Consider the following 15,210-nt stretch of genomic DNA (forward strand, 5'->3'; position numbering starts at 1 on the left):
CTTCCCTCTCACATAACCCTCCATTTTTTCTAACATCCATGTGCCCATCTCTAAAGTCCACCATAGGATGTAGGAGCAGAATTAGGCCATTTGGCCCGTTGAGGCTACTCCCCCATTTCTTCATGGCTGATCCAAAGACGATTTACTGTCATTTCCATAGCAAAATCAAATGACACAAAAGTAAAGTGTTGTGCAATTGTTCCCACTCGCAGTCCATCCCGTTATTTCTTAAAAAAGTGACCCATAGCTGCAAAAATATTGTTATTTTTATTAATGTATCGAATCTTGATCAATGAATTAATCCTTTGCTGGAGTAGACGCAGGATTTCGAACTGACGGCGCGCCGTACGCCTTGTCCTTGGCAGCTCCCCGTAGGTGGAGCCCGGGCGTGGTTACCAGGGGGACGGCGCGGCCTGGGCCGGGCCTCCGGGCGTTTGGGGACGTTTCCCAGCCGGAGCTGAGCGGGTGGTTGCTCTCCTTGGGACGGGAATGTGGCCGGGCCCGGACCGAGGCAGCGCAAATGGGAAACTTGTTCAGCAAGAAGAAGCGGTCCCGAGTGACCGAGCAAGATAAGGCCGTGCTGGTGAGTGGGATGGAAGGCTGGGGGTCGGCGCGGGACGGGACGGGACGGGAGGGGATCGGATCGCACCGGGGTGGGGTGGGAAGACGGCCCTTCTCCGGACTGCAGGGGACGGTGATTGTAGGAGAGTAAGGGCGCACACCACCGGGTGCTTCGGCCCTCTCCCCCCAGGCCGCCGGGTCCCCCTGTCCCCGCTCTAGCCCCTCTCAGGCATTTGCTGACTGAGGGTCTTGCCATTATGCTTGACTATCGTTCCTCAGCTCCCTACAGCTATTTTGGCATCACAGCGCGGTTTACGAATTATTTGGCCCATTGAGTCACCGATTCTATGTAAAACTAGCCCTGTCAATCTTTCTGAACTGCCCTGCAGATTCCCCTGCAATTTAATGCACTAGTTAAATCTGCTTCCACCACCCTGTATTTTAATTTTATTGTAGTCATACAGCCTGCATTTATACCGTAGTTAGACAAATGCCGGAAGAACAGGGCCAGTAAGCAGCAGCATGAATGGAAAGTGAAACCAGTTCTGATGAAAGACTTCTGATCAGAAACATTAACTGGTTTCTCTTTCCACAGATGTTGCTCGACTTGCTGAGTTCTTGCCATATTTCTGTTGTTGTTTCCGATTCCAGCAATCACTCATTTGTTTTTCATCTAATCTATTCGTATGTTCGAGCATTTGGTCTGTAACTTAATGTATCTTGGCAATTCAAATGTCAGAATCAGGTTTAATATCACTGGCATTTGTCGTGAAATTTGTTAATTTTGCAGCAACAGTACAATGCGATACATAATACAGTAACAGAAAAAAACTGAATTGCAATACATGTGTGCAAAGTCCACTCAGGAATCGGATGGCAGAGGGGAAGAAGCTGGTCCTGAATCATTGAGTGTGTGCCTTCAGCTTCTGTACCTCCTACCTGATGATAGCAATGAGAAGAGGGCATGTCCTGGGTGACAGTTCTTACTGATGGACGCTGCCTTTTTGAGGCCTTGCTGTTGAAGATGTCTTGGATACTTATGGAGGCTGGTGTCCACCATGGAGCTGCCTATGTTTATAATTGCATGCAGCTTACTTCAATCCTGTGCAGTAGCCCCTCCCCATACCAAACAGTGATTCAGCCAGTTAGAATGCTGTACATGGTACGTCTGGAGAAATGTGCGAGTGACATACCAAATGTCCTCAAGTTGATACGATAGGGTCTTTTAAGAGACTCCTGGATAGGTACATGGAGCTTAGAAAAGTAGAGGGCTATGGGTAACCCTAGGTAATTTCTAAGGTAAGGACATGTTCAGCACAGCTTTGTGGGCCGAAGGGCCTGTATTATGCTGTAGGTTTTCTATGTTTCTATAAACTCCCGATGAAATATGGCTGCTATCACGCCGCCTTTGTAGCTGCATCAATTTGCTGGGCCCGGGCTAAATCCTCAGAGATACTGACACCCAGAAACTTGAAATTGTTCACTCTTCCCACTTCTGAGCCCTCTATGAGGACTGATGTGTGTTCCCTCGTCTTACCCTTTCTGAAGTCCATGTTCAGCTCTTTGTTCATACTGATGTTGAGTGCAAGATTGTTGCTATGATGCCACTTAAGCTGAAATATTTCCCTCCTGTACACCCTCTTCTTTCCAACAATGGTTGTATCTTCTGCAAATTCATAGATGGCATTTGAGCTGTGCCTAGTCACACAGTCCTGGGTGTAGAGAGACTAAAGCAGAGGGCTAAGTACATACCCCTGAGGTGCGCCAGTGTTGATTGTCAGCGAGGTGGAGATGTTATTTCTGATCCACATAGATTGTGAATAATTACTCAACTCTTGGGCAAGTCCTTGCTTCCACCGCTCCCTTGAGCGGCGTGTCCCTGATTTCAGCCTTTCTTCAGCTGAGAAAAATATTCTCTCAGGATCATATCTAAATTTTCTATCCCTTACCATAAACCAAAGCCTTCAAGTTTTTAAAAACTTCTGTTTTGGGGGGAAAAATGTTCTTTTCTAGTTGTTTCATGGAAATTTGTCAGGGAAACATCTGCACAGAGCACACAGTCTCAGAATAGAGGGTCATCCTATTGGAATGGAGATGAAGAGGAATTTCTTTAGCCAGAGAGTAGTAATCTGAGGAACTAATTGCCATAGGCAAGTGTGGAGGCCAAGTCATTGGGTATATTTAAGGCAGAGATCGATAGATTCTTGATTAATCAGGGCATGAAGGGATATGGGGAGAAGGCAGTAAATTGGGGTTGAGAGAGAGAATTGATCAGCTATAATGAAATAGCAGAACGGACTGGATGGGTTAAGTGGCATAATTGTGCTCCTATATCTTATGGTTTTATAGCACATTAAATTATTAATCCATTTGTCTGCTAACAAGTAAAAATAAATTTAATTGATAAAGTCCTTTCAAAACTTTCTTGGTGGACTTTAGTGAAAAAAAAATCTAATAACTTGCATAATAGTTTGGCACACTCTAGATAGGCTGAAGAGCCTTTCTGTGCAGTAGTTTTGTATCACAGTACCCTGTGCCTTTTATAATTTAGTACACTTCGTTCAAGCCAGCCCCTCTGCCCAGCTTCCTGTACTCTTAGAAAAATCAAGCCCATCTTGTACAGCCTCTGCATAACTGAACTAGCCCATCCCAGACAATAATACTGGTCAATGCCGTGGAATGTGTGAGTTTTCCCCTGGTGCTGTGGTTTCCTCCCACAGTCCAAAGACATACCATTGGAATTGGAATTGGTCATTGGAAATTGTCTTGTAAGGGTTAATTGGGGTTGTGAGGTTGGTTGCTGGGGTCAGAAGGGCCCGCTCTGCACCGCATTGCTAGCTAGCAAGCAAGCTAACTAAATAAGAAAGACCTCTGAAACATCTCTTGTGCAATCATGTCCTTCCTTTAGTGTTAGGACTCGAACTCAAGCTTTTTTCTGAATTGTCTCTCAGTCCACTCTTCATCTTTCTATTCCTGTATTTCTTTTGGAATTTTCTCCACTGTGTCATTCTTCCCGCTGTAATGTAAAACTTTCCATTTCTCAGCACTAATCTTCATCTGTCAGCTCCTCAAGTGCCGGTTCCAACAGCGTGGCTTTGTCTTCTTGAAGCTCAATGTCACCCGTCTTGGGGCTTGCAGTGCCTCCAAGTTTTTTTTTCTTATTATCTGAAAATTCGGAAAATTGTATCCTATGCATCAAAGTCTTCAAAGTAGATTAGACCAACCCCCAGGTCACCCTCAAACTGCACTTTGTTTCCAACACAAAAAGCAACCTATCACTAATAGTTTTACTTTCTTTCCTATCTCTGCTACTACAGCCCTTTTTTTATTCCTGGTGCTGCAACCTTGATTAAAAAGTTTATTTTGTATACTTACGCAAATGCTTTCCGTATGTTTATGTACACTGCATCAATTGTGTTCTCTTTCTGAACTCCCATTATTTTAAAAAAACTTATCAAGCTAGACACAATTTGCCCTGGTCAGCATGGACAAGATGGAGCGAAGGTCCTGATTCTGTGCTCTATGACTCTGATTCCTACCACTAACAAGCCATCAATGCCACCTCCAGACGTTCCCATTTACATTTACATCAGCATTTTTCATATTGTGCGATTTTCACCTTCATGAACTCTGCCACTCATCTGCTCGGCTCCATACTTTTGTTGTCTAATCCTTCAAGTTTCCCATTCTCAAATATCCTTTGTCCTTGAACTTCAAATTTAACATCAAATTTTTGTAGTACTATCTCACCATCTCAAAAGTTCAAAGTAAATAATTTCAATCAAAGTTCAGATATGTCACCATACACTACCCTGATATTCATTTTCTTGTGGGCATACACAGTTCAGTACCAGCGGCCCAAGTTGAATTCCTACCGCTGCCTGTAAGGAGTTCGTACGTTCTCTCCGTGACCGTGGGGGTTTCCTCCAGGTGCTCCACATTCTTCCCACAGTCCAAAGACAGACAGGTTGATTGGTTAATTGGTCATTGTAAATTGTCTCTTGATTGGGCTAGGGTTAAATCGGGGGATTGCTGGGTAGTGCGGCTCGAAGGGTCAGAAGGGCCTACCCCGCACAGTGCACCAATAAATAAGTAAATAAATGCCCAAGAAACATAATAGAATCACTGAAAGACCACGCCCAGCAGGACAAACAGAAAAAACTAATGTGCAAAAGATAAGACTGTGCAGATACTGAGAAAATAATAAACACTAAATATTGAGAACATGAGATGAAGAGTTCTTGAAAGTGAGCCCATTGGTTGTGGGAACATTTCAGTGATGGGTTGAGTGAAGTTATCTTCACTGGTTCAAGAGCCTGAAGGTTTCAACTTTCTGTGGGTTATTTTGATCCTGTACACACCCTACCCCCAATTCCACACAGTGATGCAGCCAGTTAGAATGTTCTTCACGCTACATCTGTAGAGATCTGCATGTGATTCCCAGATTGTTCCTCCTTCACTTGATGTAAAGGCTCAGTTATTTCCAATGTGACCTGATGTTAAAGCCCAAGAATTTTAGTTCAGTTTCTTTATTCACAATTAATTATAAATATACTCTCACTATTACAGAGCTATTGGCCCTGACCCTTTTTTGTTATTGCAGTGTATCTTAGCCATGGGAAAGGTTATCGGTGAAAGGTCATCAACCTGAAACATTAATCTAATGGTTTTGTTTACATCTGTTATTTATCTTCCTGCTCTGCTTAGTTGAGCATTGTTAGACAAAAGAAATGTGTGAATAAGGATGTTGAAGTAGAAAGTCTTAAGGATGATTTCGTTGATATGACACACATCCTGGAAAATAATTGTCTAATGATCATGTCCTCTCCAATGCTCAGAGCTTAAGTAGAAATGGGAGTAGGACATTCAGCCGCTTGTGTTGAGTAAATTCAGTGAGATCATGGCCAGTCTCTTATCTCAGATCCACTTACCTGCACTAATCCCATAATTCTTCAATTCCACTTTTAGAAATCTGTCTGTGTCTTGAATATATTTAGTGAGTGAATGACCACAGCTCTACTGGGTACAGAATTTCAAAGATTCACTTCCCTCTGTAAAGAAATCATTCATCCTGAATGGCTGACCCCTTATTTTGAAACTCTGAATTCTGGTTCTAGACATCCCAGTTAGGGAAAATAACAATTAACTGCTTTGTCAAATCCCTAAGCATTTAGTATATTTCAATGAGATTATCTCTCATTTGTCCAAACCTCACCAAGTACTGGCTGATGTGCCTGATCACATGTACAATGAACTTTCCAGCCTAGGAATCTTTTCTGAGTTCCTCTTTCTATGCCTTTCTTCTGATAGGGAGAGCAGGTTTGCACATTATGTTCCAGATGTGGTCTCAGTGGGGCTTTGTGTAATTGAAGCAACATGCTCTTTGTACTGAAATCCACTCATGTAATGGGGCAGTATGTTATTTCCTAATATAAGAAGAAATAAAAGCAGGAATAAGCATTCTGCCGCAAAGGTTTAGGCCCAAAATGTCGACTGTACTTTTTTCCATAGATACTGCCTGGTCTGCTGAGTTCCTCCAGCATTTTGTGTGCGTTGCTCGGATTTCCAGCATCTGCAGAATTTTTCTTGTTTGTGATAAACATTCAGCCCCTCTATTTTATGAAATGTTCTTGTTTACACATGGATCACCAGTAATTTGCATTGAACTAGAGCGCGTTTAAATGTTTATTTTTAATTCAAAAACAGTGATTTATATACATTAAAGAAAAGGTTAGAGAAAATTTGGTCACAGTAAGCAAATGCAAGTTCTTACCAAAGTCCATACACAGTTTATGAAAGGAATTTATTTCTGGAAAAGGAGAAATAGATGGAACAGTGGGCTTAATGCAAGAAGAGTAACATTTAGAACAGCACAGACCCTTTGGACCATGAGATTACAGAACACCCATTACTTTAAAATGGGTGCAACGTACAACGAGTAAGATAAACATTTGAATGCTTTTGCTTTCATCTGTTCCCAAAATTAATTTTGAGGGTGGCTGGCTCCCTCTTCACCTGTGTTTGTTCAGACATGTTAGTTGGCAAGCTGAATGCACTCTTCTTTTTTGCATGAGGACAGAAAATCCCTGCCCATCCCTTGTTGTTTGTGTGTTAATATACCTATAGGGGGAAATTGCATCCTTGTCCCACCGTTCCCCAGCATTGGATGTTTAACTCGAGTAATTGTTGGAAGCAGTGGGGAAAGGAGTAGGTGTTCTATTTCCTACAAGAAGCCATTATTTCTGTCTGGACATTTTTTGGCTGAGAATTCTGCAAAGCCCAAGTTCACTTACCAAGGTAAAGAACTGAGATGCTTGCAATCAAGTATTATGTTAATATTCAATCCCAAATTGGACTGTCTAGTTAACATGGATGAACTGACAATGTGGTTGACCAAACTTCATTTCATTACGGCTGTGTAACTGGTAGCCCGCAGTTGTCATTGGACAACTGATCAGCTCTATAGGCTGCAGTGGTAGTTCTGCTTGTGTGTTTTGAGGAAGGGTTCTGATCTAATTATTGTAGTTGTTTTCTGATGGATATTTCGACAGCATCCACATATTGCACGGATAAAGAGTCTTGACCCGAACTATCAACTGTCTATTTCCCTTTGTAGATGTTGCCAGACCCAGTGTTGCAAAAGATTGCACAGCCTGTTTCAATTTGACGGCAAGAAAAAAGAAATTGCTGACTGTCTTTTGCAGGGCTGTCTGTGCACCAGAGCCAAATAAATTTTGAGTCATCATTTTTATATATGGAAACAACAAGTTAAGACTGAGAAGTACAGAGTTCATGTTCTTTTTTGTTCAAGTAAAGCAAGCTGTTCAGACTAGTTTCTCTGGTAAGAACTGTCTATGGAGTGAAATACTTGCTTTGAATGATCTGATGTGCAGAGTTAGAATGGTATTATGTTCCCTGACAACAAATTGCTAACCCTTGGAATGAATATTGACAGGGCTGATTGGATGTAGAAAGGACATTTTCAGTACTGGGAGAGTATAGAACCAGAGCATATAACCTCAGAATAAAAAGATATCCCTTTCGAACAGAGATGAGGAAGAATTTCTTTAGGCCAAAAGACAGGGTCATAGAGCACGGCAGCACAGAAAGTGGTCTTTTTGGCCATTGTGCTGAACTGTTATTCTGCCTAGACCCATCAACCAGCACCTGGACCAGAGCTTTCCATGTCCATGTCCATGTATCCAAACAACTCTTAAAGGTTGCAGTCAGACCCTCTTCTACCACTTCCGCTGGCAGCTCATTTCATAGAAACATAGAAAATAGGTGCAGGAGTAGGCCATTTGGCCCTTCGAGCCTGCACCGCCATTCAGTATGATCATGGCTGATCATCCAACTCAGAACCCTGTACCAGCCTTCCCTCCATACCCCCTGATCCCTTTAGCTGCAAGGGCCATATCTAACTCCTTCTTAATTACAGCCAATGAACTGGCCTCAACTGTTTCCTGTGGCAGAGAATTCCACAGATTCACCACTCTCTGTGTGAAGAAGTTTTTCCTCATCTCGGTCCTAAAAGGCTTCCCCTTTATCCTCAAACTGTGACCCCTTGTTCTGGACTTCCCCAACATAGGGAACAATCTTCCTGCATCTAGCCTGTCCAATCGCTTTGGAATTTTATACGTTTCAGTAAGATCCCCCCTTAATCTTCTAAATTCCAGTGAGTATAAGCCTAGTCAATCCAGTCTTTCATCATATGAAAGTCCTGCCATCCCAGGAATCAATCTGGTGAACCTTCTTTGTACTCCCTCTATGGCAAGAATGTCTTTCCTCAGATTAGGGGACCAAAACTGCACACAATACTCCAGGTATGGTCTCACCAAGGCCTTGTACAACTGCAGTAGAACCTCCCTGCTCCTGTACTTGAATCCTCTTGCTAAGAATGCCAGCATACCATTCGCCTTTTTCACCGCCTGCTGTACCTGCACGCCCACTTTCAATGACTAGTGTATAATGACACCCAGGTCTCGTTGCACCTCTTCTTTTCCTAATCGGCCACCATTCAGATAATCTGTAATATTAAGATAATTTCATGCTTGCACTACCCTCTGTGTGAAGAAGCCTCTCAGATTTCCCCTTAAATATTTCACTTTTCCTTTACCTATGTCCTCTAGTTCTAGTCTCACCCAACCTCAGTGGAAGAAGTCTCCACCTATACCCCTCATCATTTTGTATATCTCTATAAGATATCCTTTCATTCTCCTGTGCTTGGGGAATAAAGTTCTAGCTGCTGTTTCCTCTAAAGCTGTGTAGCTGCAGAGCCTTTGTTGCCACGCAGCTGGAATTTTCTTTTATAAATTAAATTTGTGCAGGTTTCAGACGTGTAAAAACTTCTTGCTCAGAACAATGGATGGTTCGCACATCTGAAACAAGAAAAATTGGAGGGGACTTTGGTCCTAGTCTATTCAACCTTTCCTTGTAACTCAGGTATTCAAGTCCTTGTAAGTATTTTCTGTAAATGTAAATTCACTCTTCCAATCATATTACTCTCTTTCCTGTAATTAGGTGGCCAGAACTGCACACAGTGCTTGGCCTTACCAAAGTCTTATATAACACATCATCAAAGACACACTATCCCTACCACGAAGCATGGTGGTGGCTGCATCATGCTGTGGGGATGCTTCATTGCAGCAGGCCCCGGAAGGCTTGTGAAGGTAGAGGGTAAAATGAATGCAGCAAAATACAGGAAAATCCTGGAGGAAAACTTGATGCTGTTTGCAAGGGAACTGCATCTTGGGAGAAGATTTTTTTTCCAGCAAGACGATGACCCAAGCGTAAAGCCAAAGCTACACAGGAATGGCTTAAAAATAATGAAGTTAATGTCCTGGAGTGGCCAAGTCAGAGTCCAGACCTCAATCCAATTGAAAATTTGTGGCAGGACTTGAAATGGGCTGTTCACTCCCGATCCCCCATGCAATCTGAAAGGAAGAGCCTTTTTCTGTTGATCAGTGTAAAAAAAACCCAAATAAAATCCACTGTGATTCAGTGTTATAAAACATGAAAACTTCGGGGGCGGGGGGGGGAGATACTTTTTATAGGCACGATAGCACAGGAACAGGCCCTTCTACCCATCTAGTTTGGGCCAAACTATTATTTTGCCTAGTCCCATTGGCCTCCACTGGACCATAGCCTTCCATACCTTTCCCATCCATGTACTTGTCCAAACTTTTCTTAAGTGTTGCAGTCTAACCCACATCCACCACTTCCTCTGGCAGCTTAGTCCACATCCGCACCACCTGTAAGGTTAAAAGTTTGAGAGAGCCATGGTTTTCAAGGGATATTGGAATTTCACCTTTCTCCAATTTATGAAGCCAATGTACCAAAATCTTCCTTTATATCTCTAGAATCAACAAAAAACTGCACATAACAAGACAGACAAACAACCAATATGTGCAAAAGGCTGTGCAAATGCAATTAAAAACCCCAAAATATAACAATCAATAAACAATATTGGAAACATGAGATGAAAAGTACTTGAAAGTGAGTCCATAGATTATGGGAACAGTTCAGTGATGGGACAATTGAAGTTACTCCCTCTGGCCCAAGAGCCTGATGGTTGAGGGGTGATAGGCCTTGGACCTTATTGATTAGTTTTGAGGGGATGATAGTATTGAATGTAGAGCTGTAGACAATGAAGAGCATCTTTATTGTCCAGATGTTCCAGAGTTGAATGAAGAGCCAATGGAATGGCATTTCCTGTTGACCTGTTGTGACGGTAGGCAAATTGGAGCGGATTCAAGTCACTTCTCAGACAGGGTTTTATTACCAATCTCTCAAAGCACTTCATCACAGTGGATATAAGTGCTACTGGATGATAGTCCTTTAGGCAGGTTACTGCATTCTTAGGCACTGATATAATTGAAGCCTTCCTATCCTTTTGCTCTTAATCCTTAGGTGGCATCCGTTAGTCTCGCGAGACCGTGGATCTGCGCCTGGAAAGTCTTGCTTCAGTCTGTGTTAGAGCAGCGTCTGTTGTGGCTGTAGAGGCCCACACGGGAGTGACAGTCTCGGCTGCAGCGACTGCACTTGAAGGCACCGTCCTCCAGTGTTGTCTTGGTGCTGTTTTTCCGACGAGTGCACTTTTCTTCAACAGCAAGCCTCAGCTTCTCTTCTCCTTTTTTAGACCACTGCGTAGTTCCAGCCTCCAGTGAGAGCGATTGCTTGCGATGTCCTTCCACCTCTTGACGTTCATTTTCAGTGACTTCATGTCTCTCTTGCAAACGTCTTTGAAACGAAGATGGGGGCTGTCCTTGTGCTCCCTTGCCGGAGGCCAGTTCCCCGTACAGCAGGTCTTCCCGGATCCTCCCGTCTGACATGCGATGTATGTGGCCCAGCCAGCGGAGACAGTGTTGTTGGGGCAGGGTGAAGAGGCTGGGTATCTGGGCGCGGGCCAGGACCTCATTGTTGGTGACTCGGTCGGTCCACATGATGTCCAAGATGCGTCTCAGGCTGCGAAGGTGGAAGGCATTGAGACACTGCTCTTGTCTGTAGTAGAGGCTCTTAATTGTAGAAACCCTGGATTCTCCTTCACCTGCTAGAGCGACCTCATGCCTTCTTTTAGCCCTCCTGATTTTTCTTAAGTGTCTCTTGCATTTCTTCTACTCAAGTACTTAATTTGCCCCATCCTGCTGATACCTGCAATACACCACCTTTTTCTTAACCAGAACCTCAATGTCTCTTGAAAAACAAGTTCCCTAAACGTGTTATCCTTGCCTTTATTCTGAGAGGAACATGCAAACTCTGTACTCTCAAAATTTCACTTTTGAAGTACATCTGCCAGAAAACAACGTGCCCCAATCCACACTTGTCTGATCCTTTCTGGTACCAGCAAAAATGGCCTTTCTCCAGTTTAGAATCTTAGCCAGAGGGCCAGATCTATCCTTTTCCATAATTATCTTGAAACTAGGGTATTATGATCACTAGGTGCAAAGTGTTCCCCGACACAAACTTCTGTCATCTGCCATTTCTCATTCCCTAATAGGAGATTGAGTATGGCACTCTTTAGTTAGAACCTCTATGTACTGATAAAGGATGCTTCCCTGAGCACACTTGACAACTATACCATCTAGCCCTTTTATAGTATGGCAGTCAACATGCTGAGAGCTAAAATCACCTATTGTCACAATCCTCAAGTTTTCCTTAAATATTTTACCTTTCACCCTTACCCCATGAACTCATAATTTTGAACATCTTTATCAAATCTTCTTTCATTCCAGGGAAGACATTCTAGGGCAGGGCTTCCCAACCTTTTTATGCCATGGACCAATACCATTAAGCAGGGGGTCCATGGACCTCAGAATGGGAACCCCTGCTCTAGGAAATAGTCCTAACCTATAACTTAAGTTCTCAAGTCCTGGCAACATCCTTGTAAATTCTTCAGTCTTATTGATATCTTTCCTGTAGATAGGTAACCAGAACTGCACACAAGACTCCAAATTTGGCTTCACTGACATCTTATGTAACTTCAACACCACTTCCTTAGGTTAATATCTATCAGTTTCCTTTAAAAGCTCTCTCACCTTTCCCAACAATAGTAGAAAATCTGCATTGTAGAATGGTACTATTTGAGTCCATTCTTCCCGTACTAGTTTAGGAAAGTGCTACCTAGCCCACTCCCACCTTCCAGCTCCAGGTCCATAGAAATGAGGTCTTGGCCCTTAAAGCGCATGTCCTTAGTACATTTCAAATTTAACATGTGTTTCTGCCTTTGCAGCCTTTTTCCATCAGTTAGTTTCAAACCCCTACTATCTCTTGGGACTGAGGTTTCTTTCTCCTCTCCTTTCTAATTCTTAGAAACATAAAAAACCTACAGCACAATACAGGCCCTTCAGCCCACAATGCTGTGCCGAACATGTACTTTAGAAATTACCTAGGGTTACCCATAGCCCTCTATTTTTTGAAGCTCCATTTACCTATCCAGGAGTCTCTTTAAAGACCCTATAGTATCTGCCTCCACCACCATTGCCAGCAGCCCATTCCATGCACTCACCACTCTGCGTTAAAACTTACCCGACATCTCTTCTGTACCTACTTCCAGGTACCTTAAAACTATGCCCTCTCGTGTTAGCCATTTCAGCCCTGAGAAAAAGCCTCTGACTATCCACATGATCAATGCCTCTCATCATCTTATACACCTCTATCAGGTCACCTCTCATCCTCCATCGCTCCAAGGAGAGAAGGCCGAGTTCACTCAACCTATTCTTATAAGGCATGCTTCCCAATCCAGGCAACATCCTTGTAAATCTCCTCTGCACCCTTTCTATGGTTTCCACATCCTTCCTGTAGTGAGGTGACCAGAACTGAGCACAGTACTCCAAGTGGGGTCTGACCAGGGTCCTATGTAGCTGTAACATTACCTCTCAGCTCTTAAACTCAATCCCATGGTTGATGAAGGCCAATGCATCGTATGCCTTCTTAACCACAGAGTCAATCTGTGCAGTAGCTTTGAGTGTCCTATGGACTTGGACCTCAAGACCCTCTGATCCTCCACACTGCCAAAAGTCTTACCATTAATACTATATTCTGCCATCATATTTGACCTATCAAAATGAACCACCTTACACTTATCTGGGTTGAACTCCATCTGCCACTTCTCAGCCCAGTTTTGCATCCCATCGATGTCTCGCTGTAACATCTGACAGCCCTCCACACTGTCCACAACACCCCCAACCTTTGTGTCTTCTACCGGATTATATTGAAACTATATCTTGTTCATGGAAATCGGTTCTTCCTATTTACTCTTATTTTGAACATCTCATTAACTTTCCCCTCAGCCACCTCTGTTTAAAAAAAATAACCCTTTCTGGGCCAGTCTTGCCTCTTGGCTTCTATCTTCCACTTGCGACAACAAACTCAAAATCAGAGCACTCTCCGGTGGAATCACATCTTTCATCAGATGTAACCAGAATAGTATAAATTGCACAACTGTGGTGAAACTTACAATATGATATATAGTTCCATTTTCATTGCTGGTTAGTATATGTTCTTGAACAATATGAAATCTGTGGTTTATTTTTTAATATAGTATTGTCACATTTACTCTTGTTTTGTGCTTAAAATTTTCAGCTCTGAACTGATTCCACAATTTATGGACTTGCTTTCAAGGACTCTGCAACTTATGTTCTCAGTATTTTTATTACTTAATTTTTATTTGCCCAATTTGTGTTTGGCACATTGGCTATTTCTCAATCTTCACTTGTCTGTAGTTTTTTTAAATAAAGATTCAAATGTATTTCTTTGTTTTACTGTGAATGTCTGCATGAAAATGAATCTCAAGAGAGTAAATGGTGGCATATACATACTTTGACCATAATATGATAAGTTTTAATCTGCAATTTGAGAGGGAGAAGGGAAACTCGGAAGTGTCAGTATTACAGTTGAACAAAGGGAACTATGGTGCTATGAGGGAGGAGCTGGCCAAAGTTCAATGGAACAATACCCTAGCAGGGATGACAGTGGAACAGCAATGGCAAGTGTTTCTGGGAATATTGCGGAATGTGCAGGATCAGTTCATTCCAAAGAGGAAGAAAGATCCTAAGGGGAGTAAGGGGAGGCCGTGGCTGGCAAGGGAAGTAATGGACAGTATAAAATAAAAGAGAAGAAGTATAACATAGCAAAGACGAGTGGGAAGCCGGAGGATTGGGAAACTTTTAAAGAGCAACAGAAGGTAACTAAAAAGGCAATACGGGAGAAAAAATGAGGTATGAAGGTAAACTAGCCAAGAATATAAAGGAGGATAGTAAAAGCTTCTTTAGGTATGTGAAAAGGAAAAAATAGTTAAGACCAAAATTGGGCCCTTGAAGACAGAAGCGGGTGAATTTATTATGGGGAACAAGGAAATGGCAGACAAGTTGAACAGGTACTTTGGATCTGTCTTCACTAGGAAAGACACAAACATTCTCCCAGATGTAATAGTAGCCAAAGGACCTAGGGTAATGGATGAATTGAAGGAAATATATATTAGGCAGGAAATGGTGTTGGATAGGCGGTTGGGTCTGAAGGCCGATTAGTCCCCGGGACCTGATGGTCTGCATCCCAGGGTACTTAAGAAGGTGGCTTTAGAAATCGTGGACGCATTGGTAATCATTTTCCAATGTTCTATAGATTCAGGATCAGCTCCTGTGGATTGGAGGGTGGCTAATGTTGTCCCTCTCTTCAAGAAGGGAGGAGGAGAGAAAACAGGGAATTATAGACCGATTAGCCTGACGTTGGTGGTGGGAAAGATGCTGAAATCAATTATAAAAGATGAAATTACAACACATCTGGACAGTAGTAACAGGATTGGTCCGAGTCAGCATGGATTTACGAAGGGGAAATCATGCTTGACTAATCTTCTGGAATTTTTTGAGGATGTAACTATGAAAATGGACAAGGGAGAGCCAGTGGATGTAGTGTACCTGGACTTTCGGAAAGCCTTTGATAAAGTCCCACATAGGAGATTAGTGTATTGGGGGCCGAGTACTGACATGGATTGAAAATTGGCTGGCTGACAGAAAACAAAGAGTAGCGATTAACGGGTCCCTTTCGGAATGGCAGGTGGGGTACTGCAGGGTTCAGTGCTGGGACTGCAGCTGTTTACAATATAAATGATTTAGATGAGGGAATTAAAAGTAACATTAGCAAATTTGCCGATGA

The 15,210-nt window shown here is 42.8% G+C and overlaps 1 protein-coding gene across 1 annotated transcript in view; it reads left to right on the forward strand.

The window, feature by feature from the left end:
- The first annotated feature begins 382 nt into the window (after window positions 1-382).
- The window catches only part of chmp6b (charged multivesicular body protein 6b), a 38,898-nt gene continuing 24,070 nt past the window's right edge, over window positions 383-15,210 (forward strand). Inside the window, exon 1 of the mRNA XM_063030533.1 lies at window positions 383-583. Within this exon, the coding sequence (XP_062886603.1) occupies window positions 521-583 (63 nt within the window). The 5' untranslated portion in view covers window positions 383-520. The remainder of the gene's footprint in view (window positions 584-15,210) is intronic.

Source organism: Mobula hypostoma, chromosome 22 (assembly GCF_963921235.1).
Source record: "Mobula hypostoma chromosome 22, sMobHyp1.1, whole genome shotgun sequence".
NCBI lineage: Eukaryota > Metazoa > Chordata > Chondrichthyes > Myliobatiformes > Myliobatidae > Mobula > Mobula hypostoma.